The sequence below is a fragment of the Cnephaeus nilssonii genome, assembly GCF_951640355.1.
Source record: "Cnephaeus nilssonii genome assembly, chromosome: 19".
Taxonomy (NCBI): domain Eukaryota; kingdom Metazoa; phylum Chordata; class Mammalia; order Chiroptera; family Vespertilionidae; genus Cnephaeus; species Cnephaeus nilssonii.
In genome coordinates, this window is record NC_137090.1 from 35930183 (window position 1) to 35957230 (window position 27048).

The 27048-nt window shown below is 53.8% G+C and overlaps 1 protein-coding gene across 4 annotated transcripts in view; it reads left to right on the forward strand.

The window, feature by feature from the left end:
• The window catches only part of RAP1GAP2 (RAP1 GTPase activating protein 2), a 149668-nt gene that overhangs the window by 37262 nt on the left and 85358 nt on the right, over positions 1 to 27048 (forward strand). For all 4 annotated transcript variants that reach the window (XR_013815056.1, XR_013815057.1, XM_079797866.1 and 1 more), the window contains exon 2: positions 7370 to 7454. Coding sequence is in view for 2 of the 4 variants with exons in the window: in XM_079797866.1 (XP_079653992.1) it covers positions 7370 to 7454 (85 nt within the window). In the remaining 2 variants the exon portion in view is untranslated. The remainder of the gene's footprint in view (positions 1 to 7369; positions 7455 to 27048) is intronic.

Genomic DNA, 27048 nt, shown 5'->3' on the forward strand with positions numbered 1-27048 from the left:
CCCGCTCTGCGGGGCTCGTGTTCCTCTCCCCGTCCACCTGGGCTCCCACACGGGGTGGACACTCATGTCTTGACCTCTGGGTCTCTTCGTTGGGGTTTGTGTATGTGCAGGACCTGGTGGCCCCCACACAATGGCTGTGCTCCCCTGTCCCTGCCTTCCAGGCTTAGGGTCCAAAGTATGTGGGCATCTGTGTCCCCCCAGATTAGAAGCCGTCCCTGCCTCCCCTCCACCCTCTGGCTGGCATTGTGCCTTGGCCCCTCCGTCATGCCCACTCCTTCCAGCTCACTTGACAGCAGCCGTGGCAACAGTAACAGTGGCGACCAGGCCTGCGTTTTTGCTGAGGACCTGGCACTGTGCTGAGCGGGTGACAGGCCTTCTCACACCACCTGGTCAGGTGCTGGTATTTTACAGGTGAGGAAGCTGAGGTGCAGAGAGGTGAAGTGGCTGATCAGGGTCACAGGGGTGGCGCTGGAATTCTAACCCAAGCCTGTTGGACCGTAAAGCCAGTGCTTTTGATCCATTGCACATACTGCCCACCTGCCTCCCTCGAGGCCCGAGCCTGGCCCTCTGCTCCAGCCTGCTGCCAGGGTGTCCTACACACATGGATGGAACTTCTGGAATGTTTCCCACTCATGGGGATGCCGCAGCACTGCTGGCTGGTAGAGTGACGGCTCCGTGATTGTGCACTGGGCCGTGGGTCTCTATAGGCAGCAAGGTGGATTCCTCTGGGCATGGGCCCTCAGCCCCCACCTAGCCTGGTCCACTCAGCCATCCCCCTGGCCCAGCTCGCCCAGTGAGCACATAATTCTCAATCATCACGAAAACTGTCTAAGACTCTCACATGGAGAAGCTGAGCACACTTTGCTGAGTCCTGTGCAGGAAAGTTGGAAGTTTATAGGAATTGTGAGTTACATGCCCATTCTGCAGAGGGGAAAGCTGAGGTTTTTACTAAGACTCTGAAGGTCCAGCTTGTCATAGTCCTGGCCTCTGATTTCCTTTTTCTACCAATTGTGTCAGTTTCATATGATGATTTTTCTTGAAGATCTTTGTTTTTCATACTGAAACCCAAGGGGTCCCGGATTGCAAGAGGGCACAGGCCAGGCCGAGGGACCCCACCGGTGCATGATAGGGGTTGGGGAGGACCAGACCCTAGCAACAAGCTAACCTACCGGTTGAAGCATCTGCCCCCTGATGGTCAGTGCACCTTATAGTGACTGGTCGACCGGTCAACTTGTCTGCCCCCTGGTGGTCAGTGCATGTCATAGCAAGTGGTTGAGTGGCCTTCGCATATTATTAGCATACTAGAGGCCCGGTGCACAACTTTGTGCACAGGTGGAGTCTCTTGGCCTGGCCAGTGATCGGGGCTGATTGGGGCCATCTTGCCCAGCCCCAGTCAGGGCCCATTGGGGCTGGCCGGCCATGGGGAGGGACCATAGGAGGTTGGCCGGCTGCTGGAGGTTGGCTGTGGGAGTGCACTGACTGCCAGAGGGCAGCTCCTGCATTGAGCATCTGCCCCCTGGTGATCAGTGCACGTCATAGCGACCAGTCAACCCGTCATAACAGTCGCTTAGGCTTTCATATATATAGATTACGCTTTGAGTCGTTGAACAGATGACCGGATGACTGGACACTTAGCATATTAGGCTTTTATTATATAGGATTATGTTAATGCTATTTTATTTCTTTTAAAAATTTTATTTATTGATTTTTACACACACACACACAGACATCAATAACAATTTGCTGTTGCACTTATTTATGCATTCATTGGTTGATTTTTGTATGTGCCCTGACTGGGATTGAACCCGCAACCTTAGTGTATCAGGATGACGCTCTAACCAACTGAGCTGCTTGGTCAGGGCAATGTTATTTCATTTCTTATTGTTTATGGTCTAGTTCAGTGGTCAGCAAACTCATTAGTCAACAGAGCCGCAGTTTGCCGACCACTGGTCTAGTTGGTTGTATAGGATGTAGAAATGTGCAGTTAGAACTCTAAAAATCTCTCCAAGGGGATGACTCTGCTGCATGCACTTAAGAGTGCTGGGAGCACTCTTTTCCCTCTTCATTCTTTCCTGCTTTCCATCCTTCCTTCATTCATTTTCATTGCGCTGCAGTTCACACATAAGATGTTGCTTTCAACAGGGGGAGTAGTAAGGAAACCCTACTCAGCATCTTAGGCATCGCCGTAAAGCAAGAACTTGCACACAGCCTGGCCCCGTGGGCACCACAGGATGCACGCCCCGTGGGCACCACAGGCTGCACACAGGCTGCACACAGCCTGGCCCCGTGGGCACCACAGGCTGCACACAGCCTGGCCCCGTGGGCACCACAGGCAGCTGGAGAAGAAGTTAAACAGCAGGATGACAGCAGTGGAGCTCGGTCAGCCCCTTCTTTCTCGTTCCTTTAAAAAATTGATATACAACTTATATATGTAATAAAATTCACCCTTTTAAGGTGGATAATTCAGCGGTTTTCAGTATATTCACAACATTGCACAACCGTCACCACTGTGTAGTTCTAGAACATTTTATCACCTCATGCTATACCCCAGACCCATGAGCGGTCACTGCTATTCCCTCCTCCCACAGCTCTGCACAACCACTAACTATTTTCTGTCTCCAGATTTGCCTGTTCTGGGCATTTCATATAAATGGAATCATATAACACGTGGCCCTTTGTGTCTGGCTTCTTTCACTTAAGTGTTCCGTTTTTGAGGTTCATCCGCGTTGTGACATGTCTCACTACTTCACTCCTTTTCACGGCTGAGTAATAGTCCCTCACGGGAAAGACCACACTTTGTTTATCCAGCCGTTGGTTAATGGGCGCTTGGGTTATTCTGCCTTTTGGCTGTTGTGAGGGATGTTTTCCATTCCTCTGGGTTTGGTTTTCCCCAGTAGCTCTTTGCAGTGGCCAGCTGTCTCCATTCCTCTGGCGTGGCTGTTTGGAAAGCGAGAGAAAGCAGAGCCCCGTGTGGTGGCTGGCGGGAGGCTGGTGTCGGGGGAGACACAGATGCCGACAAGGGGAGGGAGGGAGGGCTTACACCTGGCCCACAGCCATCTGGTGGTAGGTGGGTATTTCCCCTGTGGATTATTAACTGGCGGTTATGATCCCGAGAGTAGATCCCTGGGGCTAGAATTGGTGCTTAGTTGAGATGCCAGAAATGTTTTCAAAGACCTTTAAATGGTCCTGGACCCTTGATTCTCTCTCTACAAGGAGACCAGATCACCATTTTATGAGTCATGATAACAGTAAAGATGATGATGATGATGATAATAATAATGGTCTACATTTATATAGGACTTTATTTTTCATTTCATAGCCATTACTTTTAATGCCTTAGAACAGTGGTCGGCAAACTGCGGCTTGCGAGCCGTGGTTTGCCGCTCTGTTGACTAATGAGTTTGCCGACCACTGACCTAGACTCTCGATTCCAATAGTTACAGGCTGTTGTTGTTCCTTGTGATTAAGCCCCTATCTCAGTGGTCGGCAAACTCATTAGTCAAACTCGCGAGCTGCAGTTTGCCGACCACTGCCTTAGAACATTTTCACCCCCATCTGCAGATGAAGGAACTGGGACACAGAGAGGTGAGGTGACCAAGGTCACACACAGTGGGGTAGCAAGAAGAGCCAGACTTGAACCCAGGGATCTCTTGATTCGTGGTGTGGGGCATTTTCATAGAAATGTGTGAGGGGTGATGGCTGCAGGCTCTCAGATGGTCTGAGGCTGAGCCAACGGAGGCTGGAGGTGAGGACCCTGGATGCCTGGGTGCTGAAAGTGGGGTCCCCCCCCACCCCGGGGGCCTGTCCAGTTCCCTACAAACAGCCCATTTGGATGAATTGGCCTTTGGTTTTTCAGCTTCCCCTCCAGGCTCTTTGATCATTTCCTCCTGAGATTTGCATTTGGCCAAAGGTGGCTAGACCCTCATTTGGCTAAAGCCAGTTAGCACCTCCCCTGGCCTCCCTGACCCTCCCAGGATGGCCCAGGCTCCGGGGAAGGAACCCTGAGTACAGGAGCTGAGTGCCATGTGGCTCCAGGAGGGAGGCAGCTGAGTGGGCGGTGCCCTAGACCCCCTTAGGCAGGAGGAGGGCTCCTGTCCTGTCCATTCACACCTGCTCTTACCCCCCTTCTCTTAGCTGAGTGAATGATCTTCCTCTCCTCCTCGGCCTTCTCTCTGCCCTCCTTCCCCCTCCTCCACTCCCATCACCAGCCCCTCCTCCTGTGCATCCCTGTGTGGGTCCGGGACCCCGAGTCCTTAGAGCTGCGGGTGGGCATTTGGCTGTCTTGGTTGAAGGGGCAGTTTCCAATCTCACTGATAGATGTCAAGATCACTGTGGGCTACTAGAAAGATGTTACAAAGAATAGTGAGGGTCCCACCTCTGCTTATAATTTACTCTTATAAAAATTAGATCAGATTCAAGGTCACCCCTTGATAGACTCGTGTCACTCTCACCTACTCATGTGTGACGTTTGCCGGAGAAAGGGTTGGAATTGCATCGAGCACTGTAGTTCTTCTGTTTTATCTCAGTACCAGCCAGGAGCCGGGCCGGCTGGCCGTCCTTGGGAGGGTGGCTGACACTCGAATGTCCTTGGTTGTGGAGGCTGGGACAGGACGAGGTGGGGCCCAGCTGACGACAGCAGGGGTGCGAGGCTGAAGCAGGGATTTCATCCTCCTTGTTTTGGGTCCTCTGGTTACAAAGCCAAGGCTAGAGCCTGGGACTTGGGCAGTGTTTTTGTTTCCTAGGGCTGCCTAACCAAGTAGCATAAATGGGTGGTGGTGGTGGTGGTGGGGGGGGGGCGGGGAGTGTGAGGGCCTCGAAATAACAGACATTTATTGCCTTAGTTCTGGAGGCTAGAAGTCCAAAGTCAAGTGTCAGCAGGGCCAGGCTCCAAGCATCGCTTGGGAATTCCTTCTGGTGGGAGACACCCTGTGCTCCCACTTGATAGTCCTCACCACTCCCTGGAGGTTACTCCAGCGTCCAGGGCAGACAGGCTGGCGCAGGGGAGAGGGGCTCAGTCCAGGGAGGGTTTGGTACGGGGGCCCTTTGTCTGGGATGCAGGGACCTTGGAAAAGAATCGCATCTGCTCTGGTCTCATGGGAGTGGACATCGTGTGCCGTATGGACAGAACCATGTACACGAGCGTCCCCTGACCACTGGTGTAAAACCTGCCAGTATTGCCCTCCCCTAGAGTTTGTGTTTTTGGAGAGCCAGGGCAGCTATTGGTCAAGTTTGCCCACAAGCCATCTCCAGGGCAGTAGGCCAGAGGTCCTCAGCTAACCCCCAGTGTCCTATAGTCTCTGGTGTGTGTGTGTGTGTGTGGGGCGGGGGCTTGCCTCCCCTCCCCTCCCTGCCAGGCTCCCAGCCCCCAAGGGGAGCTGCCTTCCTCTGTCCTCACCTCAGGGGACCTGAGGGTGGTGCTCCTCATCCTTGATCATTCTTCCTCCCTTCCCTTTCCCCACCATGGCTCTCAGGGGTGCAGCCCCTAGAGGAGGGACCGTGGCTGCTTGGGAGAGGGCAGAGTGGCAGGAGGGGTGGGCCTGTGTGGACCCAGCTCTGTCAGGCCCACAGGCAGGTGAGGGCCGGAGTAGCCAGGCCGGATCCCATTGTGGAAGGGAAGGTTGGTGGTTCTGGCTGAGAGCTAGAAGAAGCTGCATTCATTTGTGTGTGTTTGTGTGTGTACACGTTCTGAGTCTTGGCCCTGCTGGTTCTTGAGCTAGCTATAGTCTGGATCAGGAGGGAGGAGACCCCCTCTCCAGCCATCAGAGTGAGGCCAAGGTCCAAGAAGAAGGAGGAGGAAAGCCCGGCCTCGTGGTTCAGTGGTTGAATGTAGACCTATGAACCAGGAGGTCATGGTTTGATTCCCGGTCAGGGCATATGCCCGGGTTTCGGACTCCATTCCCAGAAGGGTGCATGCAGGAGGCAGCCGATCAATGATTCTCTCTCATCATTGATGTTTCTCTCTCTCTCTCCCTCTCCCTTCCTCTCTGAAATCAATAAAAATATATTAAAAAAACACACACACACAAAGAAAGGAGGAGGAAGGCAGATGGAGGAGCAGAGGGCGAGTTGGCAGGATGAGGGTAAGGGGTCACCGGGAGCCTGTCCCAGCCAGATGTCCACGCAGCCTCCTTACCGTGCTTCCTGGAGGATAGGCCGCGGGGCAGGCAGGGGTTGTGTCAGGGTGCACAGGGCCCGGGGCACCTGGCCTGGCTTCTCTTAGCCTGGGCCTGTCTGGCTGAGAGGAGCCGGGACAGGGTGGTGGCTGGGCCCGGGACAAGGGTGTGCTCTGGGCAGAGGGCTGGGCTCTGCAGGGGTGGGCTTCTCTCATGAAGGAGGTTGGGGTTGGAGCTGTGACCCCCTTTGGCAGTACGTGGGCTGGAAAGAAGTGCAGAAGCATTCTCTCGAGCTGGCAGGGGGTGTTCCTTGGTCATTTAAGGGGGGACCAGGTGTTGGGCTGACCCAGCAGCTTCAGGCTGGGGCTCTGGAGAAGGAAGCCTTTGCAAAGTTGGGGCTTGGATGGTTCATCCTGATCGTTTTAGGCTCCTCGTACTGGTATCCTTGCCCTCCCTCCCGTCCCAGGATATAACTAGGGCACGACCAGGGCGCCAGAGTTTCTCGTCCGGGGACTCCCCTGGGTTCTGCCCAGCTGGCCATTGCATAACCGCTGCCCCGAAGCCTTATCCTACTGCAAACATTCTGCCTGGTGACCAGACTGTGCACTAGCTCCCTGGTCACTGGAAGGGCCAGATGGAAAGTGGAGGGTGTGCGAGAGCGGGGAACCTGTCGCAATCATGTTGTCATGGCGACACAACTCTGTTTAGCAGTCTCCCCATGGCCCTAGCCCACAGGGACTAAAATAAGTTTTACCTGCAGCTCACACAGCAGGCAGCCCCTCCTCCCAAGGCCAGCTGTCTGGCCGGTGTGTGTGTGTGTGTGTGTGTGTGTGTGTGTGTGTGTGTTTTGAGGGACAAAGGGGCCACAGAGAGGATGACTAGAAAATGTTCACCCCTCTCCCCTTCTTCTCCCACCCAGCCCCGATTCTGTATCTCTTTAGCCCCGTGGTTCTCAGCCTTCAGCGTGCGTCAGAACCACCTGGAGAGACGGTTAAAATACACATCCCGGGGCCCCGTCACCCGGGAGTCCGGGGTGCACCTGAGAATTTGCATGTCTCGCAAGTTCCTGCTGCTGGAGCAGGGACCACGCGTGGAGCGGCCCTGCTCTAGGTTTTACTCCATCCCAGTCAGGAGACGCACCCCACTCTGGGTTGCTCAGTGTGTGTTGGACTGTGCCCCCAAGCCCAGCGCTTTGGAGGAGAGGGGACGGTGCCGGCCCTCACTCACCTCTTCTGTGTTCTGTGGCCTCCTCACAGGAAGCAGGAGCTGGCCAACAGCTCGGATGTGCCCCTGCCGGACCGGTCGCTGTCCCCTCCTCTCACGGCACCTCCCACCATGAAGGTAAGAGGCTTAGAGCTGGGAAGTGGGGAGGGATGGGGAGGGGTGCAGCTTTGTTTCGGCACCCGGCCCGGCTGCGCGTGCCCAGTGAGGGCATGGGGTGCCCAGCCCCCTCTGGAAGCAGCGTTCACCTGAGCTCAGCAGCGCGGGAGGGAAGTGTGACTGAGACTCAGGGGTGTTAGGGTGAGGAAATAGACTGGGCTGAGTGGGGCTGGCAGGATGCTTGGTAATTAGTGAGAGGCCTTGTGGAACTGTGGGGTTCCGGAACAAGGGCCCCAGGCAAGAGTAAGTGGGAGAGGTTTAGAATGTAGCTGCAGGCTAGTGCCTTCAGGGGCTACTGCCCAGACGGGCTGCCAGGGCCTGGGGATGGGAAAGGAGGTCCCAGCCCATGGGACCCTCTTGGTTCTTTTTTTTCTTTAAGACATTTTAGATACGGTTTTTAAATTGATTTCAGAGAGGAAGGGAGAAGGAGAGAGAGATAGAAACATCAATGATGAGAATCATTGATCGGCTGCCTCCTGCCCGCAACCTGTGACCTCTTGGTTCATGGGTCAGTGCTCAACCACTGAGCCACACACTGGTCAGGCTTCTCCTGGTTCTTGAATGGAACTTGCACGCAGGTCTACCTGCCTCCGACTGGCCTTCTTGGGCTGGCCCTGTCACCCCAGTACTAGGAGAGTTGCCTTAGAGGTTCTGGGTAATTCTTTTCCTGTTCACATTTTATTCACAAGTCTCTCTCCTGGGAAACCACATCCCAGGTCCCCAGGCCCAGGCCCATCTCATTCCTGGAAAGGGGCTGAGGGGGCGGCACCCTCCCCCCACTATGCCCCTCCCCCTTTACCCTAGTTTCCCTTGGTGGCATGGCCACACACACCTGATGTGGCCCTCAGGGAGGAATTGGCTCAGGCAGTATCCCTGCCTAAGCAACGCACCGCCCTCCCTCCGCCTCTCCCTCCCTTGCATTTTGCCAGGTGAGGACTAGCTTTGAAGAAGTCATCGCTTCCTGAATCAGCTGAGGGGACATGTAGGCCAGCCTCCGTCTCTGTCCTGGAGCTCTGCTGTGAGGTGACTCACAGAGAAATAGTTAGGCTCTTCTCTTCCCTGTTCTGGAACTTGTAGTCTAGCCAGGGAGACAAGAGTTGAAAAAATAATTTTAAGAATGAAGGATGGATAGTTCGGTGTGATGATAATTAGGGCTGCTCTCTGTTGCACCCCCTCTTCCCTGACCTAATCTGTTGCAAAGTGATATCCCCAAAGAAAGCAAATAAAAATCCACCTTTCCATTATCATCCCATATTAAATGCCCACCATGCACAGAGCTGTGTGGTAAGCACTGAGGGACAATATCACTGAATGGCAGCCAGTGCCTGCCCTGGTTGGACTAGGATTCAGGAGTGGGTGGGGCATAGGGCTGACTGAGGACCTCTCTGCTCTCCTCCTTGTGGGGTGCCCTGGAGGGCACTGACAGCCAGAGCACCCTTCATCAGCCTAGTCGCAGTGCTGGCATCTGAGCCAGGGGCTGGGTGGCTTGTTTGCACGACGGATTGCTGAGAAGCCTATGGCCATTGTGAGGTTCAGCACGTTGGTCTGCAAGATGGGGTGTGGGGTGCTTGTCTCTACTCATGGATGGTGGGAGGGAGTGTGCAGGGAGAACGCTGAAAGTTTCCTAGGAGGAGTCACTGAGTCCTCTTGGCAGTCTTCAGTTGCTCACATACTCATGTAATTCATTCAACACCCAACATTTATTTGAATGTTGTATTAGTCAAGGGACAGAAACATAACTCACTTTGGCTTAAAAATAAATGGGAATTTATTGCCTTCGTAATGGCAAGTATAGACTCCAGGCATGGCTGCATCCATGACATCTGTCGCTTTCTTTGCTGAATTGGTTTCATTTTTTGTTAAACTCTGTCTCTGTGATGACAGGAATGTGACAGCTGCTCCTACTTGCTAAGTGAAGCGTCTCTTTTCCCCAGTAGTTCTAACAAAAGGCCCAGGGAGGAAGCTCATTGGCCTGGCTTAGGTCACATGTCTATCTCTGACCCAATCATTATAACCAGAGAGATGGAAGGCTCTGACTGGCTAGACTTGGCCTCATCTCCACCACCTAAACCCTAAGAACCAAGAGTGGGAGAGGGGTGGCTCCTCAAAGGAAAATTTAGGTGTTACTATGAGAAGAATGCTGACCACGTGACATTGTGGTCCTTGTTCTGGAACTTGTGGTCTAGCTAGGGAGACAAGAGTTGAAAAAATAATTTTAAGAATGAGGGGTGGACAGTTAGATGTGAATATTCCAAAGAAGTACAGCATAACGGGGGAACAATGTAAGGTCTGTGGAGGGGGAATCTAACCTCATCTTGGAGAGTGTCAGGGAGGGCTTCTTTGAGGAAATGATGTTTAAGCTGAACCCTGAGAGTTGAGTAGGAGTCAACTGAGGGTGGAGGAGGGTGTTCTAGATGCTTACTACTCGAAGTGAGGCCAGGAGACCACAAACACCTGCAGAATCTCAGGCCTCCCTCCAGGCCACTGAATCAGAATCTGCATTTTAGCACCATCCCCATTCATATGTACTTTACACTCAAGAAGCCCTGCTGTGGCCTCTGAAATGCTCTGGGGCAGGAGAGCCATGGCTTCTCCAACCAGAAGACCAGCATGGCCAGAGCATCCACAGTTAGGGAGGGAGGGTCAGACCCTTGGAAGTTCTGCTGAAGATATTGGGCTTCTTCCTACCGAAGGGCAATGAAATCATTGAAGGCTTTAGTCAGAGGAGTAAGATGATGGGAAAAATCACCGTGGTTGTTGTGTGGAGAGTGCACAGGAAGGAGCGGAGTGGAAAGTGGGAGATGAGTCCGGAGGCTTCTGCAGGAGTCAGGTGGCCTGACTCTGAAGGCCCTGTGCGGTTATTTGGGAACAGTCAGATCTCAGATTTCCTACGAGGTAGACTGATGAGATAGGAGGATCTGGGAGAGGTGGGATCAACTGGAGAGATGGTACAGCCATTCTCTGAGATGGAGTGACCCGGAAGGAAGGGTGAGGGCTTGGCTTCTAAGTGCTGAGTTGGACATGCTTGAGATACGAATGGGGATGTCAGTGAGTAGCTGGGTATTTGGGGGCCAGGTTTAGAAGGAGGATCTGGACTGGAGGTAAAAATCTGGTCATTTTCATAGAGATGGGATTGAAGCTTGGGGTGTAGGGGTGGTGGGGCAGTGAACTCTCCAGGGAGAGGATGGAGTAAGAAGATTCCTGGGATAGCACCTTGAGGGACTCAGGGCTGGTGTGGAGGAGGCTGCACACATGGTGGGAGGAGCATTCACAAAGGAGGGGTGGGTGGCGGCTGTGTCAGCTGCTCAGAGAGGCCAAGTACAATGTGTGGTGCACAGTGGCCTTTGGGCTTAGTGCTCAGGTTGCTGCTGCTGATGGAACTGAGAACGGTTGTGGGGAGGGAGGAGGGGTGGACACCAGACTGGGTGTGTGAGGAGCGAGTGGAGATGGTGCGGGAGCCAGAGGGTCTAGACAACGCTTGTGAGATGGGAGACCTGAGTGTGTGGAAATGCTGAAGGAGGGAGCAGGGTGTACGAAGATACAGGAGAGAGGGGGGCTGATGGAGAATTTGGAGCACAGGGAAGAAATTATTAGTTAACATTGATTCATGAAAAAAGTTATTTATGAACATCCGCTGGGTGCTGGACCTACTTTGCTCTGGCCAGCACAGGGTCCGGCCAGCTGTCAGGGGGTAAAGCTGGCCTGCGTGAGACCCCAGGCAGCCTCAGAACAGAGCAGCCACCTGCAGGGAAATCTTATTGACCCACCGTCAGAAGGCAGCCCTAACCCCGAGTGCTCGGTCCTTCTCCTCTTTGAACTCAGCTCAGGAATTTCCCAGCCTGTGACTTGACTGTCCAAAGCCCCAAGACCAAGGTCAAGGCTGGGAACTCAGAAAGATTCGAGGGGTTGCCCTGGAGACTCACCCTGGGTGAGGACCCTTCTGTGGTTGGCATTGGGAGGTCAGTGTGTGGTATACCTGGACTTAGGGGTCTCTTTGTGATTGTCATTTGGGCTTATTCTGTACCTAAGCTGTAGTTAGATGCCGGTCCATGGCTAGGACTTAAAAAAAAAATTCTCATCTGAGAGTATGTTTTTATTGATTTTAGAGAGAAAGAAAGGGAGAGCGAGAGAGAGAGAGTGAGAGCATGAGATAAATAAACAGATAGAGAAACAATGGTGTGTGAGAGAAGCATTTATTAGTTGTCTCCAACACTTGCCCCGACCAGGGATCGAACCTGCAATTTAGGTATGTGCCCTGACCGGGAATTAAACCCAAAACCTTTTGGTGTACAGGATGACACGCCAGGTAAGCCACACTGGCCAGGGCTGGACATTTTTCTCTTTGTGCAAAGCTAACTGATCCATGTGGGACTTCAAACCACCGCCCTCATTTACCTCACCAGCCTGCTCACCACAGAGGGAGGGTCCTTTGTGTGACTGCACTTACCAAGTTGGTTGCTGGTCGCGCGGAGCTTCTCTCCATTGAGTTCCTTGAGGCAGCAACTGTCCTGCTCTGCAGGCCCCCGTCCTGGCTGGGGAGGCTGGGTGGCAGCTGTTTGTGGTGTGTTGACCGTAGGGACATCCAGGTCAGAGGAGCGTCCACTTGATCTTCAATTTCTCTGGATTTTGCTTGAATCTTTTCCCAGCTGAGCCTCTGTGTCCACGTGATACTTCTCTAAATTAAGCTCATAGACATGGGTTCTTCAAGATGGGATAGAAGCCCCACCCTTCCCCATCAGTCTCACGTGGGATCATATGTGCAGACCGCGGTTCCCACAGCTATGAGGGCAGATCAGGCCTCCGACCTCCCGGGTTGTTATTTACAATGGAGTCTGAGACACCCGAGGTGGAGGCTGGACCGTCCCCAGGTCTCTGGCCCCGGGGGTTCTGGGTCATGGGGGAGGGTCTCACCTGGTTTCCTTGGCAGTGCAGGTGGGGCAGGGGTGGCAGGCATACCCCTTTGGTATTGATTAGCTTGGGAGCCGCAGAATGCCAGGGATGGACGAGCCATTTCTTTTATAGATAAACTGCATAGAAAATGATTCTATGGAGGTCCCACTGAGGATACTTGTGTTCCTACTGTAGCCAGCAGATTTAGTTAAACTCCGAGACCCGACTATCTTTGGTAAAGTGCTCTTTTCATCCCACCCCCTTCTTGTAGTTGCTTCTTCGGCTGGGGAGGGGCGGCAGGAGGAGCAGCTGGCCTCCCGCCCGAGAAGGCCCTCCCTCCCCCAGGCCACTGCCCCCCACTGCCATGCCTGCTGCAACTGGTCCCACGCATCCTGCCCCACCTCTTTGCTGTTTGTGTTTTTCAAGGGGATTTTTTTTTTTTTCTAATATGAAACTGAGAAAAAGCAACCAAAGAGATGCCGAGCAGATGGGCTGAATGAGAGCCCAGTTCCCAGCCAGAACTCAAACTGTGGCTGGCACAGGGTGGGCTGGGAGAGGGGCTGGGGCTGTCTCCCTGGGCATACTGTGGCTCCTTTCCAGGCCCGCATTTTTAATGATCTGGTTTTCATGCAAAAAGACCCAGATCAACAGGCATTTAGGGAGGGCTGGCTTTGTGTGCCCAGCATTGCGCTGGGTCCCAGGGGGTCACACCGAGGCCGCAGTCCTCACCCCTCAAAGAACCTGCTGTCTACAGGGGCCCTGAACTGAGCAGAAGAAACCATATGGCTCAGCATGTGACAAGCTCAAGTGTGTCACGTGGCTTCTCAGTGGGGCGGAGAGGAGTGAGGACAGCTTCATGGGGAGGCCGTGGGGGAGCGGGAAGGGGCTCTCATGGCAAGCACAGGGGGTTGGGCTAACCCCCCTGGGACTGACCTCACACAGCAACCGTCCAGGGCTTCATGAAGTGAAGGGGATGGGGCTGACCCCCCAGGTCATCCTAGAGCTCACAGTGCAGTGCGTTTTGTTGAGGGTGACAACACTGGGACTTGATGTGACCTTGATCTGAACCATCACACTGGCCTCTGGAGCCCCACGAGGCCTGGGCTGGCCAGGTCAGTTGGGAGGTGACCCTTGCTCAGTCTTCTCCATATCCTTTTGTGTAAGTTTGAGGGCCCCCACTCAGACCTCCTCCATCTCTCTGTGTGCAAGTCTGAGGGCGGCCCCCACTCAGACCTCCTCCATCTCTCTCTGTGCAATTCTGAGGGCAGCCCCCACTCAGACCTCCTCCATCTCTCTGTGTGCAAGTCTGAGGGCGGCCCTGCTCAGACCTCCTCCATCTCTCTGTGCCAGTCTGAGGGTGGCCCCCACTCAGACCTCCTCCATCTCTGTGTGCAAGTCTGAGGGCGGCCCTGCTCAGACCTCCTCCATCTCTCTGTGTGCAAGTCTGAGGGCGGCCCCCACTCAGACCTCCTCCATCTCTCTGTGCAAGTCTGAGGGCGGCCCCCCCCCCCCACTCAGACCTCCTCCATCTCTCTGTGCAAGTCTGAGGGCGGCCCTGCTCAGACCTCCTCCATCTCTCTGTGCAAGTCTGAGGGCGGCCCTGCTCAGATCTCAGAGGTGGGCCAGGCAGGTGGGCAGGTCTCCAGGTGCTAGGGAAGAATGCGGGTATCAGAGGGACCTTCTCGTCATTCCCAGCTGTCTGGTCTCCTCCTCCCACTCTTCCAGGCTCACCAGGGCCCACCAGCCAGTCTCTCCCCCTGGGCCTGGCCGGGGTTTCCTTTCCAGCTTGTAGCACAACCTCAGGCCCAAGCCCATCTCTTCCAAACTTTGCCCCGCGTTTCCCTCTTCTCTGCTGGGAAGAGTTGAGTGAGGGTGTCAGCCCCTCTCAGATGACCAAGTCTGTGTGAACAAGGTGCGGAGGGAGGCATTGGTGGGAAGGATGTTGGGAGCCTCTTGGGCGGGGGCAGAAAGGGCTCAAGGACACCAGCAGGAAGGTTTGGTTTTTCCTTTCTTGGAGAAAGCCCTGGAAGGGGACAGGAGAGGGCAAATATTTGTTCCCCTCATCACCACCGCTGCAGGAAGGTTAGCTGGCTCTCTTGTTGATGCTCTGCGGGCCCTGGGAGCGCCGTCTCCGGTCTCCACACAGACCCATGTCTGTCGCCCGCCCAGAGGCCATCTCAGGAGCCACTTCCAGGAGTGTTTTGATTTCAGAGGCCAGAGGACGGGGGAGCCCACGGGCAGTGCAGACGTGAGGAAGGGCTCACCTGGTCTGCACCTGCCGGGCTGCCCCTTGGCAGCACCAAGACCGCGGAGATGCCTGTGTGTGCACCACCTGCATGGCTCCACCCCTCATGTGTGCACAGCTGCACGTGTGTATATTGCCCCTGATTTTGTTCATGTGTTAAGGTCAACTAGCTTACACTTCTTGCAAATCTGGCTACACTTTCGCTGTAGCCAGATTTTAAAAAGTTGAGATACATTGAAATGCATAAATCTTAACTGTATACTTTTAATTAAATATTTTTTAAAAATTCTCACTTGAGGGTATTTTTTCATTGATTTTTAGAGAGAGTGGGTCGGGGAGAGACACACACAGAGAGAAACATCGACGTGAGAGGGACACATTGATTGGTTGCCTCCTGCACACGCCCTGACCAGGGCCCAGGCCGGGGAGGAGCCTGCAACCAAGGTACATGCCCTGGACTGGAATTGAACCTGGGACCCTTCAGTCCACAGGCCGATGCTCTATCCACTGAGCCAAACCGGCTAGGGCTGTATGCTTTTATTAAAGGGTACACCCATGCGACTCACACTCTGATTTAACTCAGATATAGGACATATCTGCCACCCGACAAAGTTCCTCATGTCCCTTCACAGTCAATCCCTCCAACCCACTACCTCCCAAGCAACGAGTGTTCTGTTTTTTCTCACCGTGAATTGGTTTTGCCTGTTCTAGAACTCAATTTAAAAGGAATCATGTAGCGTGTACTCCTTGTGTTCAGCTCAGCACCATTTCTGTGAGATTTGCCCATGCTGCTGAGCATGTCAGCAGTGTGTTCCTTTGCCTGAACACACCACAGTTTGCTTATTCTCCTATTGAGGGACACTCGTGTTGTTTTCAGTCTTTGGCTACTATGAACATTCTGGTATAGGTTTTATTGTTTTGTTTTGGACATGTGTTTTCATTTCTCTTAGGTAAGTACCTAAAGTAAAACGGCTGGGTCAAATGCTGGGCGAGTGTTTAACGATATGAAACCAAACGTTTTGCCAGATGGTGGTACTATTTTACATTCCTACTGCTCCACATCCTCACCAACATTTGCCATTGTCAAGTTATTTAATTTTAGCCACTTGAGTGGGTGTGTAGGAGTATTTCACTTCGGTTTTAATTTGCATTTTGCTAATATTGTCAATCACTTCTTCGTATGCTTGTTGACCATTCTTATAGTTCCTTTTGCCCCTCATCCTCCTTGAAAACTGGGTTGTTTGTCTTCTTGTAGGCATTCTTTACCTCTTCTGGATACAAATTAATTTCTTTTTTTAACAGTGTCTTTGATGAGCAGAAGTTTCAATTTTGATGATGTCTAATTTATGGATTTTTAAAAATTTTATGTTTATAGCTTTCTGTTTCCTAAGAAATCTTTGCTTAGTCCATATCACAAATATTATCATGTTTTCTTCTAGAAGCCTTATCAGTTTAGCTATAGGTCTAAGATCCATGTCAATTTAATTTAGTTGTGTACAGCCCAGTAAAGGGGTCTAGGTCTATTTAGTCCATGTGGACATCCAGTTGTTGAAAAGATGTTGAGTTGCTTCGGTATCTTAGTCAAAAATCCATTGGCTGTATGTATCCAAGTGCACCCATGTCTCTCTAAGCCGTGGTGTTTCTCCAGATCAGGGATAGCCAACAGGTGACACGTGTGCTGTCACCCTCCCTTCTGCCCCGTGGCAGGTGTTAGTAATCGATCACGGCACTCGTTCCCATGAGCGTAGACGTGGGTCAGAAGCCTCTCCCACAGAGCGCTGCAGGCAGCGAGGCCAGCCACTTGGCGCTGACATTGGAGAAGAATTACTTCTGGCATCTCTGATTGAAATTGTCAGAAGAGGGTAAGTTATTTGCTCAAGATTCCAGAGCTGGTGATGCAGAGCCAGGATCTGGAGTCAGGTCTGTCTGTGTGGCTCCGAAGCCTGTGCTGTCCTATTCGCTACTCCAGACCACCCTGCAAGAATCCCTTGAGCATGTTACTTACCCCCCTGACCTCCACTTTCTTCACCTGTGGATTAGGGACAGTGGTGTGAGGAGGAGGGAGGAATCCAGGAAGTAGCCAGTGGAGTGACTACATGTAGTAGGTGCTCAGTAAGTCATTATGATAATTATGATGGTGGTGATGTGATGTGGTTCTTACCCCTGCGAAATAGTTAGGGCTTTTCTCTAGGGAACTGGGAGCCACCAGCACATGAGAGTCCCTCGCCTGCTTCCATGTAGCCTTGCGCCCCTGGCCTTTGGAGCTGGAGGCCCCACAGGGGAGCCTTGCTTCCTAGAAATTGCTAATGAAGCCCACGCCCAGGCCTAGGCATCTGCCCATCTGGTCCTTATTCCTTCTCTCCTTTGTGTTGGGGAACAGGCCAGCTGGGCTTTCAGAATGCTCTCTCTGGGAACTCTCTTCCTCTCTCCTTTATCCTCTAGCCCCGTGGCCGGCAAACTGCAGCTTGCGAGCCACATGCGGCTCTTTGGCCCCTTGAGTGTGGCTCTTCCACAAAATACCACGGCCTGGGCGAGTCTATTTTGAAGAAGTGGCGTTAGAAGAAGTTTAAGTTTAAAAAATTTGGCTCTCAAAAGAAATTTCAATTGTTGTACTGTTGATATTTGGCTCTGTGGACTAATGAGTTTGCCGACCACTGCTCTAGCCTGTCACCCTTTCCTTCTGACAGGCCACACGGAGGCCAATCCAGTCCCTTTGACCTGGATCGATCCCTTTGAGGCTCTTTCTCAATGTCGAGTAGTTAACAACACAGTTTCTGGGGCCAGTTTGCCTGGGCCGAAGGCTTGATCACTTTCTGGCTGTGTAAGTGCTCTCTGCCTCAGTTTCCTCGTTTGTAGAATAGGAATGTAAGAGAACCTGCCTCATATGGTTGCAATGGGGACTAATTGAAATGATGCAAGTTTGTCACTTGAAACAGAGGCACGTAGCAGGTGCAGCAGAAATTTTAGTCATCGCTCCTCCAGAGAACAGCAGTGCTTACAGGGAAAGTCTGGAAGGAAGTACACCGGTTTTTCTGCTGCGAAGGTAGTTTCTCCCCAGGACTCCTTGATTTCCTGCCCGGCCGGGGTCCTCACGGCTGAAGAGTCTCTCCAGGTCCAATGAACAAACACTGAGATTGCGTTTTGTGTGAGTGGCCGCACCTGAGCCCTGTGTGTTAGACCCCAAACTCTGCCTGAGAAACTGGGGTGACAGTGGGGGTATTGGCAAAAGGCTGGAAACAAAGGTCCTGCACCGCAAACTCGGACAGACCTGGGGAGGGCTCCTCGCCGGGGGAGCGTCCCTCCGGTATCATGTTCTGGGTTCCTGCGGTGAGGCTGCCCTGAGCCAATCAGGGCTCACAGTCCAGGCGGTCCCCAGAGGGACAGGAACACCCTGCAAGGCCAGGTTCCTCGTAAAGGATTTGGAAATTGGACGGAGTGGAGACCTGGACAGTTCAAGGGTATGGAGAGTCCCACGGTTGGCCTGAGACTGTGTTTCATTTTTTAAAATTTCTTATTTTTTAAAAAATACATTTTTGTTGATTTCAGAGAGGAAGGAAGAGGGAGAGAGAGAGAGAAACATCAGTGATGAGAGAGAATCATCGATAGGCTGCCTCCTGCTCCCTTCTTGCCCCCCATTGGGGATCGAGCCTGCAAACCGGGCATGTGCCCTGACCTGGAAGTGAACCTCCTGGGCTAGACTGTGTTTTATGAACTGTTTGTCCCCATCACAAGTTTCCTTCCTCATTCCTTTGGCCTGCGGCTACTGTTGAAACGAGTCTATGTTTCTAGACAGACACTGACCTTGTGCCCTGATAGAGCACTTGGCGTTCAGGGTGTCTCCTTGGGGCTGCTCCCCACGCTTCTCTGGCCCTAGTTGTGCCACCTGCCTTTGAAGGCCTGACCAGCTGCCCTCCGCTCACTCAGCCCCTGGCTCTATGGCTTCCTGCTTGTTTGGGGTCATGCTTTTCCTGATGGATGGTGGTGGGTCTGGGGCACAGGGGCCTGGGCCTGGGCCTGGCCCTGGGATTTAGGAACCAACTGTGAGACATCGTGCAGTTCAGTCATCTCAGTTTCTTCATTTGTAGAACTGAGCCCGCCCTTTGAGGTGGCTTTGAGGATTATAGGAGGAAGCAGGTGGGCAAGGGCTTCGGAAAGCACCGGGCACATACGGTATTACATATTGGTGTGTGATGGACGCTAGTGGTTATTCTCATGGGCTCTGAGCTCAATGCCTGTGGCATTGGTTCATTGGTTAACCCACTCGCCTGTTCCAGCTGCCGCGACTCTGCACTGAGACCCACTCAGGAGGGGTGTTCTGCCAGACGTCCCTCCTGACACTCAAGCCCAGTGTGTCTGTTGCCTTGGGGGACAATAGGTGGGGGGTCCTGTGTTTGCTCCTGAAGGGATACTGAGCCCCAGTACCTACCTCCAGTTGTCCTTTTCCCCTCGGACCCCTGGCAGATTCCCTGCTCGGTGTGGAGATGGAGTTTCAGGCCGTGGGTTTGCATTTATTTCCTGGGGCTGCTGTAACAACTTGACACAAACTTGTGGCCTAAGACAACAGGCATTTATTCTCTCACAGTTCTGGTGGCTAGAAGTCCAAAATCAGGGTGTCGGCTGGGCCGTGTTCCCTCCAAAGGCACTAGAGGAGGAGGGTCCTTGCTTGCTTCTTCCAGCTTTTGGTGACTCGAGGCATTCCTTTAGCCTGGGGGCTCCCCTCTCTCCTCCATCCTCACACGGCCTCCTCTTCTCCCTGGCATCTCTGCTCTGTGGGTCTCTTACAAGGATTTAGGGCCCATCTGGATCCACCTGGGTCTCATCTCAAGGTCCTTAACTTAATTATATCTGCAAAGACCCTTTTTCCAAATCAGGTCACACTCGAAGGTTCCTGGGCAGGGACATACTTTTTTTGGGGGGGGAGAGGGGGTCACCATTTAACTCACTCTAGGTCTGGGCTGTCCCCTTCAGGAGGTCCTGGGGAGCTTGGTGAGGCCCAGAAGCCGTGCCAGCACCCCCTGACCCTGGTGTGGTTGGGTGTCATGCAAGTGAGACTGCAGGGGCGTGTTGGATGGGACAGGGCACTGCAGGGGCGTGTTGGATGGGACAGGGCTCGGCAGGGGCAGGGCTGGGAGGATCTGGCCCAGGGCGGCCCTGGCTCACATCCCAACGGGACAGGGCGTGCTCTTTCCATCCTTGCTGTCGCAGGGCCTGGTGCAGAAGGCCACACAGTTGGTGATTCCTAAACACTTTGTGGTTGGTGCTTAGTAAATGCTCATAGTAGGTGATTTATGAATCCTCACTGATGGCTCCAACCTTGAGAATGTGGCATTGAACAAAAAGCCCAGTATTTTCTTAGAGAATGTTTATAAGACTTTTTTTTGAAATAAAATGGTATATTGCTTATTATAAAAAATTCAAGCAATTGTAAAGCACAGAGAAAGTAAAAAAAACACATCACACACCCTAATAATAATTCTACCACCCAGACATATTCATCCTTACCATTTGCTAAGCGTCCAGACATCTTGGCATCATACACAGATACAGACATAAATAAATGGGATCGCACTGCTTGTGTTCTTTATAATAAAAATAGTTAAATTCAATTTTACTTGCATTTAACCAGGAAAGAAAAAAACCTGGCGGCTCAGAAGGGATTGCTGAAGTTCAGCTAAATGTTTCCTCTCTGTAAGAGATATTAATTCCTATAAGAGTCCTCTGAAGATGAGCTGAAAGATTAAAAAGAATAATTTTGAGGGTGGAAATGTTAATTTTTATACTAAATTATTTCAAGCTTATACATAGTGAGTGGGTGGCTCCCCGATTTGAAATATGAGGACCAGTGGCTTTGAAGGGGCGCTGGTGCAGTCTGACTCGTCCCCTCGGAGGGCATGACTGCTGCTACGGAGGCGAGGTGCACTGCTCTGCCCTCACCAGGAGGCTGGGCTGATGGGCTCCGCACCTCCAGCCTCATGGACAGAACGTTCCAGAGCCCGGGCTCAATTAACGGGAGATCAAGCTGAGCGCTGCTGGGGGAGTTGCGAGTGTGAATAGGTCTGTTAGCAAACGACACGGGCTGAGCTGCTCTGCTTTGGCAGGAGGACGGAGAAGTGTGTGAAATGTCAGATGTGAATGTGATGGCTGGTTGGCTCTAAGTGGGAAGCCAGAAGGGAGGGTGAGTGAGGCGAGGAGAGGGAAGAAGGGACAGAGTAGAAGCAGGGAGGGCGAAGAGGGAAGGAAGGGGTTTCGAGGTGAGGTGGGAGGTGAGGTGGAGGAGAGAGGTGTGCCTCATCGAGGATCACTAGCTGGTGGGCCCTCTTTGTCCCCAGATGAGCTTGTTTGGCCAACAGTTCATTTCCCTACTATGGGGAAGGGCGAGTTCTCTCCAGCTCCTATTGTGCCTGCTATCCTTCCTGAGTCCTACAGGCGTCTGGGTTAGGACCTTGGCCAGATGCCCTGCTGCTGTTTCTAGAGCTCTCCCTTCCCAAGGGCTGGGTGTAGTGGTGGCCGAGCTCAGAGGAGACCAGATGGCGTCTCACCCCAGGGACGCGGTGGGGGTCGGGATGATTGAGACTCCGGCTGGGTTCCCTCACGGCTCCTTGGCCTCACCCTCCCGTGGATGTATGATGGGGTCCAAGACAACATTTGAGTGTCCCTTTGGGGTGGGTATTCCGTGCTTGGGAGGGCTGGGCTGTGGGAGGCAGGAGGCAGGGTCTGTGGGTTATTTCTCTTCATCTCCTCACGCTGGTGACCCTTTATTGAACCGGGGAGGTATGATCTCTACTCTTGGAGGGTCTGATGGCTACGAGGAGGCAGAGCCCCAGAAATCACACTCTGAGAGTGACCCAAGGTGGGACATGACCTCCCCTGAGTGCTCCCAGGGTCCCTGCTGGGAGGTGGAGGCAAGGGTGGCCTGGGTAAGTGTGAGAAGGCAGGAAACCCGGGCACGATGCTCTTCCTATCACTTCACCATGAGGGGTGGATCCTGGGGTCCGGGTGCCCTGAGTGAGTCTCTTAAACACCAGGAGAGTGAAGCAGGAAGCAGGTCAGGAACCATGGTCAGCTCTGAGGAGCAGGAAGGTGGGACTTCAGAGCCTGGGAGGGTCCCGTAAGGGTCAGGGCTGGGCCTGTCACCCGGAGAGCAGGGCTGAGCTGGGGATCCAGAGCCTGGGGGAACCTGAGGGCAGTGCTGGCAGCAGAGGTGGGAACTGGGAAGCCAGGCCCCCCAGGTCCTCCGTCCAGCCTGAGTTGTCATGGACGGGCAGTGTCCCGAGTCCTGTTGGTCCTTTACACCCGGAGGGCAGCCTTTCTCCTTTCTGCATGAGTCCTGCACCCGGGGGAGGTCCGGCGTCCACACCTGGTCTCTTGAAGATTAGCAGAGCGCTTTAAGGCAGCTATCAAAATGTCAAAGTAAAGTTCACCCCAGACGGAGGAGGTGCCACAGAGCATTTCAGCTTGGAGGAGCGGGGGAAGGTTACCCCGTCAGAGGCATGGAGCAGAGTGTCCGAGTTCCTTTCTCCCCACAAAGTCCTACTGGACTTGCATCTGTTAGGAGGTCTGTCTTAGTTTCTTTTTTATTTTTATTTTACTGATTTTTTAAAATGGATTTTTTTAGAGAGAGAGAGGAAGGGAGATGGAGAGACAGATAGAAACATCAATGAAAGAGAAACATAATCATTGATCAGGAGCTGCCTCCTGCACACCCCCTGCTAGGAATCGAACCTGCAACTCTGGCCTGTGCCCTTACAGGGACTCCAACCCGTGACCTCTCCATGAACAGGACAGTGCCAAACCAACTGAGCCACAGGGCACGTGTCCATGAGTTCGTTCTCTTTCCTTCCTTCCTTCCTTGTTTGTTTGTTTGTTTTTTCTCAATTCCTCCACCTCCCTATTGCCCCTAAAATGGGGGATTTTCCCCCAGCACATAGAAGGCCTTTCTTCTATGGGATTCCATGGTTCTGCCGCTGATTCTCTGGCTGCCTTGCTTTATTCCTTTGTGAACTCATCACCATTCTATGATTCCAGAGGTCCTGCCCCTGACCATGGGGTTTAAAGGGTAGGCATGTTGCATGTCCCTACGCTTTTCCACAGAGGAAAGAAGGCCACAACCCACACTGTCAGTCTGGAGCTGAGATTTGGCCTTGGTTTTGTCACCTTAGGCAGCAACTTGCTGATCCCTCACCAGGTGGAAATATAACCCCTCATTGAGGAAAGATAAAGAGATGAGCTTCGCTCAGCCCTGATGTGAAGTTGTCCAGTCTCTTCTGGAAAGGAGGTGCCATTGCCCGCCTCAATCACATGTTGTCCTCTTCCTCCCATCTAACCTGAGTCTTTCTTGCGGCGCTTCCAGCCTCCTGGCTCTCAGTTTGGCTGGCAGGGAAACCGCAAAGCTGCCCCCCAGGTCAATAATGGCACCTGATCCCAGTGATCTGCTTCTGTCTCATCCTAACAGTGCCACCACTTCCGTCCCCAGAACCACCCTCTGCTTCTTCCCGTCAGCGTGCAGTCTGTCGTGTGGGTCTAGGGCCGTGGTCAGCAAACTGGCTTGCGAGCCACATGCGGCTCTTTGGCCCCTTGAGTGTGGCTCTTCCACAAAAATACCACGGCCTGGGCGAGTCTATTTTGAAGAAGTGGCGTTAGAAGAAGTTTAAATTTAAAAAATTTGGCTCTCAAAAGAAATTTCAATCATTGTACTGTTGATATTTGGCTCTGTTGACTAATGAATTTGCCGACCACTCTAGGGTCACCTGGGGGTGAGGTGGGAAGGCCCGTGGGAGGGGAGGGAGGGGCTACTATACTGACACTGGTTGTGCCTGGATAATGCTCCCCAGGTGACCTGCCTGGCACAGAAAGTCCCCCTCCTGGTCCCTCAGGTCCGATAGCGTTGCCTGGCTACCAGGCAGCCGGCGAGGCTCTGGCAGGGAAAGTAAACAGGGACACATGTTTACCATTCAGTATTGCCGGGTAGGCAAACACCCAGCAGGGCTTCCAGCCCCCCGATAATCTCGAATTCTCCTTGCTCCATTAGTGTGGGGGGCTCTGCACCCAGACCCAGATGGTCTCTTCTGGGAATTGGCTGTCAGCTGTTGTGAGGGACGGGGAGGGGGTGGGTGAGTTACAGCCTCAGCCCCATGGGGACTGTTACCATGGTCATCTGGGCAAGACTCCCGAGCCACCCTGAGCCTGGCCTGCTCTCCTCAGCTGATGGGCCTTTGAGGGCACTGGGCTCTGGTGCAGCTCAGATGTTGCCTTGGACTGCAGAGACCCTGGGAAGGTGCGCACTGCCCGGGGCGCCCAGCACAGGGGAGGAGTGGGGCTGAAATTGGCCACCCGCTGGCCAACAGAGTGTCCCGGGAGGGCCTGTATCTGGCCAGCAGGTTGGTTACCTGAGGGGTGCCCTTTGCGAACTCACACCAAGGCACTTTGTAGGCTCGCCTCGGTTCTGCTAAAGGGAAACTCATGAAGTTGGTTGAGTCCCGAAGACCACGCGTGGGATGCTGAGTGTCATGGCTTGTCCCACTGCCTCTCGAGGGAGAGCAGGGGTCCACCAGGTGTGGGAGAACTCTCTGTCTGGGGCGGGGAAGCAGGCCAGTCTCCCCTTAGCCGAAGGCGCACACACGGCTGCCTGGGGTAGCGCCCGGCACTCGGTGGTGGAGGTCATGGGATGGAGTCCCAGGAAGGTCACTCCTGTCCGGGGTCATGTGACCATGATGGGTGGTGAGCAGCCAGTGAGGTTGACTGTCCTCCCTGCATGTGCTTCGTGCTCACTTCCCTTCTCCCCGATCCTGTAGCCTCCCTCCTTCTCCCCAAATCTCCTCACTCAGAGGCACAGCTAGGATGCCACCTCCCCCATGAAGCCCTCCCTAAGCTCCTCTAGCAAAAATGGAAGGAGAGAGGCCAGATTGGAGGCTGTTGCTCTAGTCTGGACAAACAGTGCGGGGGACTTGGACCTGGCAGGTAGACAGTGGAGATGGACAGACATGGATGGATTCAGGTTGTGTATTGAGGAAGCCAGGACAGCAGGTGTACCTATGGGTTGGACATGGGAAGTGAGGGGAAGGGAGGAATCTAGATGTCTAATCGTCCCAGATGGTACTTGAGCAGTGGATGGGTTTTGTTCCCATTTTCCTGAGATGGAGAAGCCTGGAAAGGTTTGGGGAGGAAGTTCAGGGGCTCTCTTTTGGATGCACCGAGTTTGAGAAACTCATGAGACGGTGAAGTGGAAAATCAGACACGCATCTGGAGATGCTGATGTGGAGGTCCAAGGAGAGGCCAAGGTTGGAGATACGCACGTGGGGGGATCAGCACAGAAACGGTATTACATCCGGAGGGGTGGGCGGGTAGCATGGGAGGACAGCGGAGACAGGGATGGGAGGAAGGGGAGTCTAAGGGGGCTGAAGGCAGACCAGGAGAGCGGGGCTGCTGTGGAGCCCAGAGGAGGGAACGCGGCAAGAAGGAGGTGTGGTGCTGAACGTTCTCCTTGGGTTTGGCAGCTTGGAGGTCATGGGTGACTTTGAGAAGAGCATTTCAGGGGAGCTGTGGGGCCAGATGGATCGGCTGGTGGGGGCAGGAAGACCGGCGCTCAGTGCGTGCAGAACCCCACAGAGCTGACCAGAGCGGCCAAGTAAGTGCAGGAAGACTGACGCTCCATCCTCTCCCTGTGGAGGTGGGGTCGCCATATGCAAGGCGAGGCTCTCCCCCTGGCGGCTGGGACCCAGGACTGCCTGCCGCTGGCTCCTCGCACAGTCCGGACACGCTGTTTCCCAGGGCAGAACAGATCTAGGCCGCCTGACGGTTCTAGGAGAGGATGGCTGTGAGGGCGAGTGCCCAGCCTGAGTCTCTCACAGGTTCAGCCAAAATCAGGATGCCCCTTCCCGCTCCAGGAGACATGTCCCGTCCTTTAGGCCCGAGAGAGCAGGGATATGATTTCACTTCCTGGTGGCTCTTCCAGGCTGGCCACTCCCACGGCTCCAGGCCACCCTTCCCTTTGGATAGCCGTGTGGCCAATTTAGTGAAGATGGGGCTGTGCCCTGCGGTCCGGGCATATCACCTGCTCTTGGGCGGCTGAAAGAGCCCTGGCAGTGTGTCTGGGCCGTAAGGAGCCAGGGCGCTCTTTAGATAGGCCTGCTTTGTGGTCATCTGTCCACATTGCAGAGGATGGCACAGCGCCCCAGCTGCGTGTCTGCACCTCCGTGTGGCTCAGCAGGCCCCCAGGTGGCTGATACCATCAATACTAGATGATCGGCTGAGAGGTTGGGCGAGGGGGACTAGGAGAGGCCACAAGCCCACCAGCTGCTGGCTAAGTCAGCTGGGCAGACTCAGGGGTCAGGTTGCCAGGAGCTGGGGCCTCACCACTCTGTCCACAGCTAACTCACCCCTCAGGGGCCCCTGGAGACCTCCTCAGGGGAGACCAGGCCTACGTGGGGGCTGTGCAGCCTCCTCGGTCAGAGTGAGCGCTCCTGCTGGGCTGCACACTCCCAGCACAGCAGGCTCATCTGCGGGCCGGTCCTGCCCAGATGCAGTCCTGGGAGGTGGCGCCGGCCTCTGAGCCCGGCGCTAGCACTGCTTCAAACACTCACGCGAGGCGTGGAGCTCTTTTGGTGGAAAAGGAAGTGGATGGTGAGAAAGAGGCTGAGGTTTCTAATTTCATCTTTCTTGCCTCTATTTGCCTCCTTTGCCTCTTTTGAGGAGGGGACCATTGGGCAGGCACATTGTAAGCGGCAACAGATGATTACTATTTACTACAGCAGGAGGGGTGTGCACTGGGTCTTGGGGTCCATAAACCTCCCTGAAGCCTGGGTATGTGTGTGTGTGGGTGAATGTGAATGTTGGGGAGCTCTTCATGTACCACCCGTGTGTTTGGTTGTTTCCCTGGGGGTGGGGGCCGCAGGATGCTGCGTTGGTGTGAATGCATTTGCAGCCAAATGCGTCCTGCAGCCCGAACAGCTGGGCCTGGGGGAGGGGCAGCCCATGGGCCCTACCCCAAACCTTGCCAGGACCTGCATTTGCCCCAGCACCCCATTCACCAGCCCCAGCTGGCAAAAGGGGGCAGGGCAATCGTGGTATTTGACACACGGTTTATGGGGAAGAAAGCTGTTCAGCATCAACACCCCCACGTGGTTGTATATGTATAATTAGGCTGTTGGAGCTTGGGGAGTGACTGTTAGAACCACTGGGACCAAAGCATTTATTTAGGTAATCATTAACTAGAAGACGGGGAAGGCAAAGAACATGCAATTTGCAGACATCCCCCTTCCCGCAGGTTAGCCTGAAATGAACCGCCCCGAAGGTGTTCCTCCTGCCGTCTCCCTCTGGGGAGGAGAAGGCTGGGGTCTTTTAGGGGCTGCCAGAGCCGAGGTGGGGTGGCATCTCTCAGGGCCACTGGTAACCCCCAAAGTTACCAATTTCCCATGACTTTCT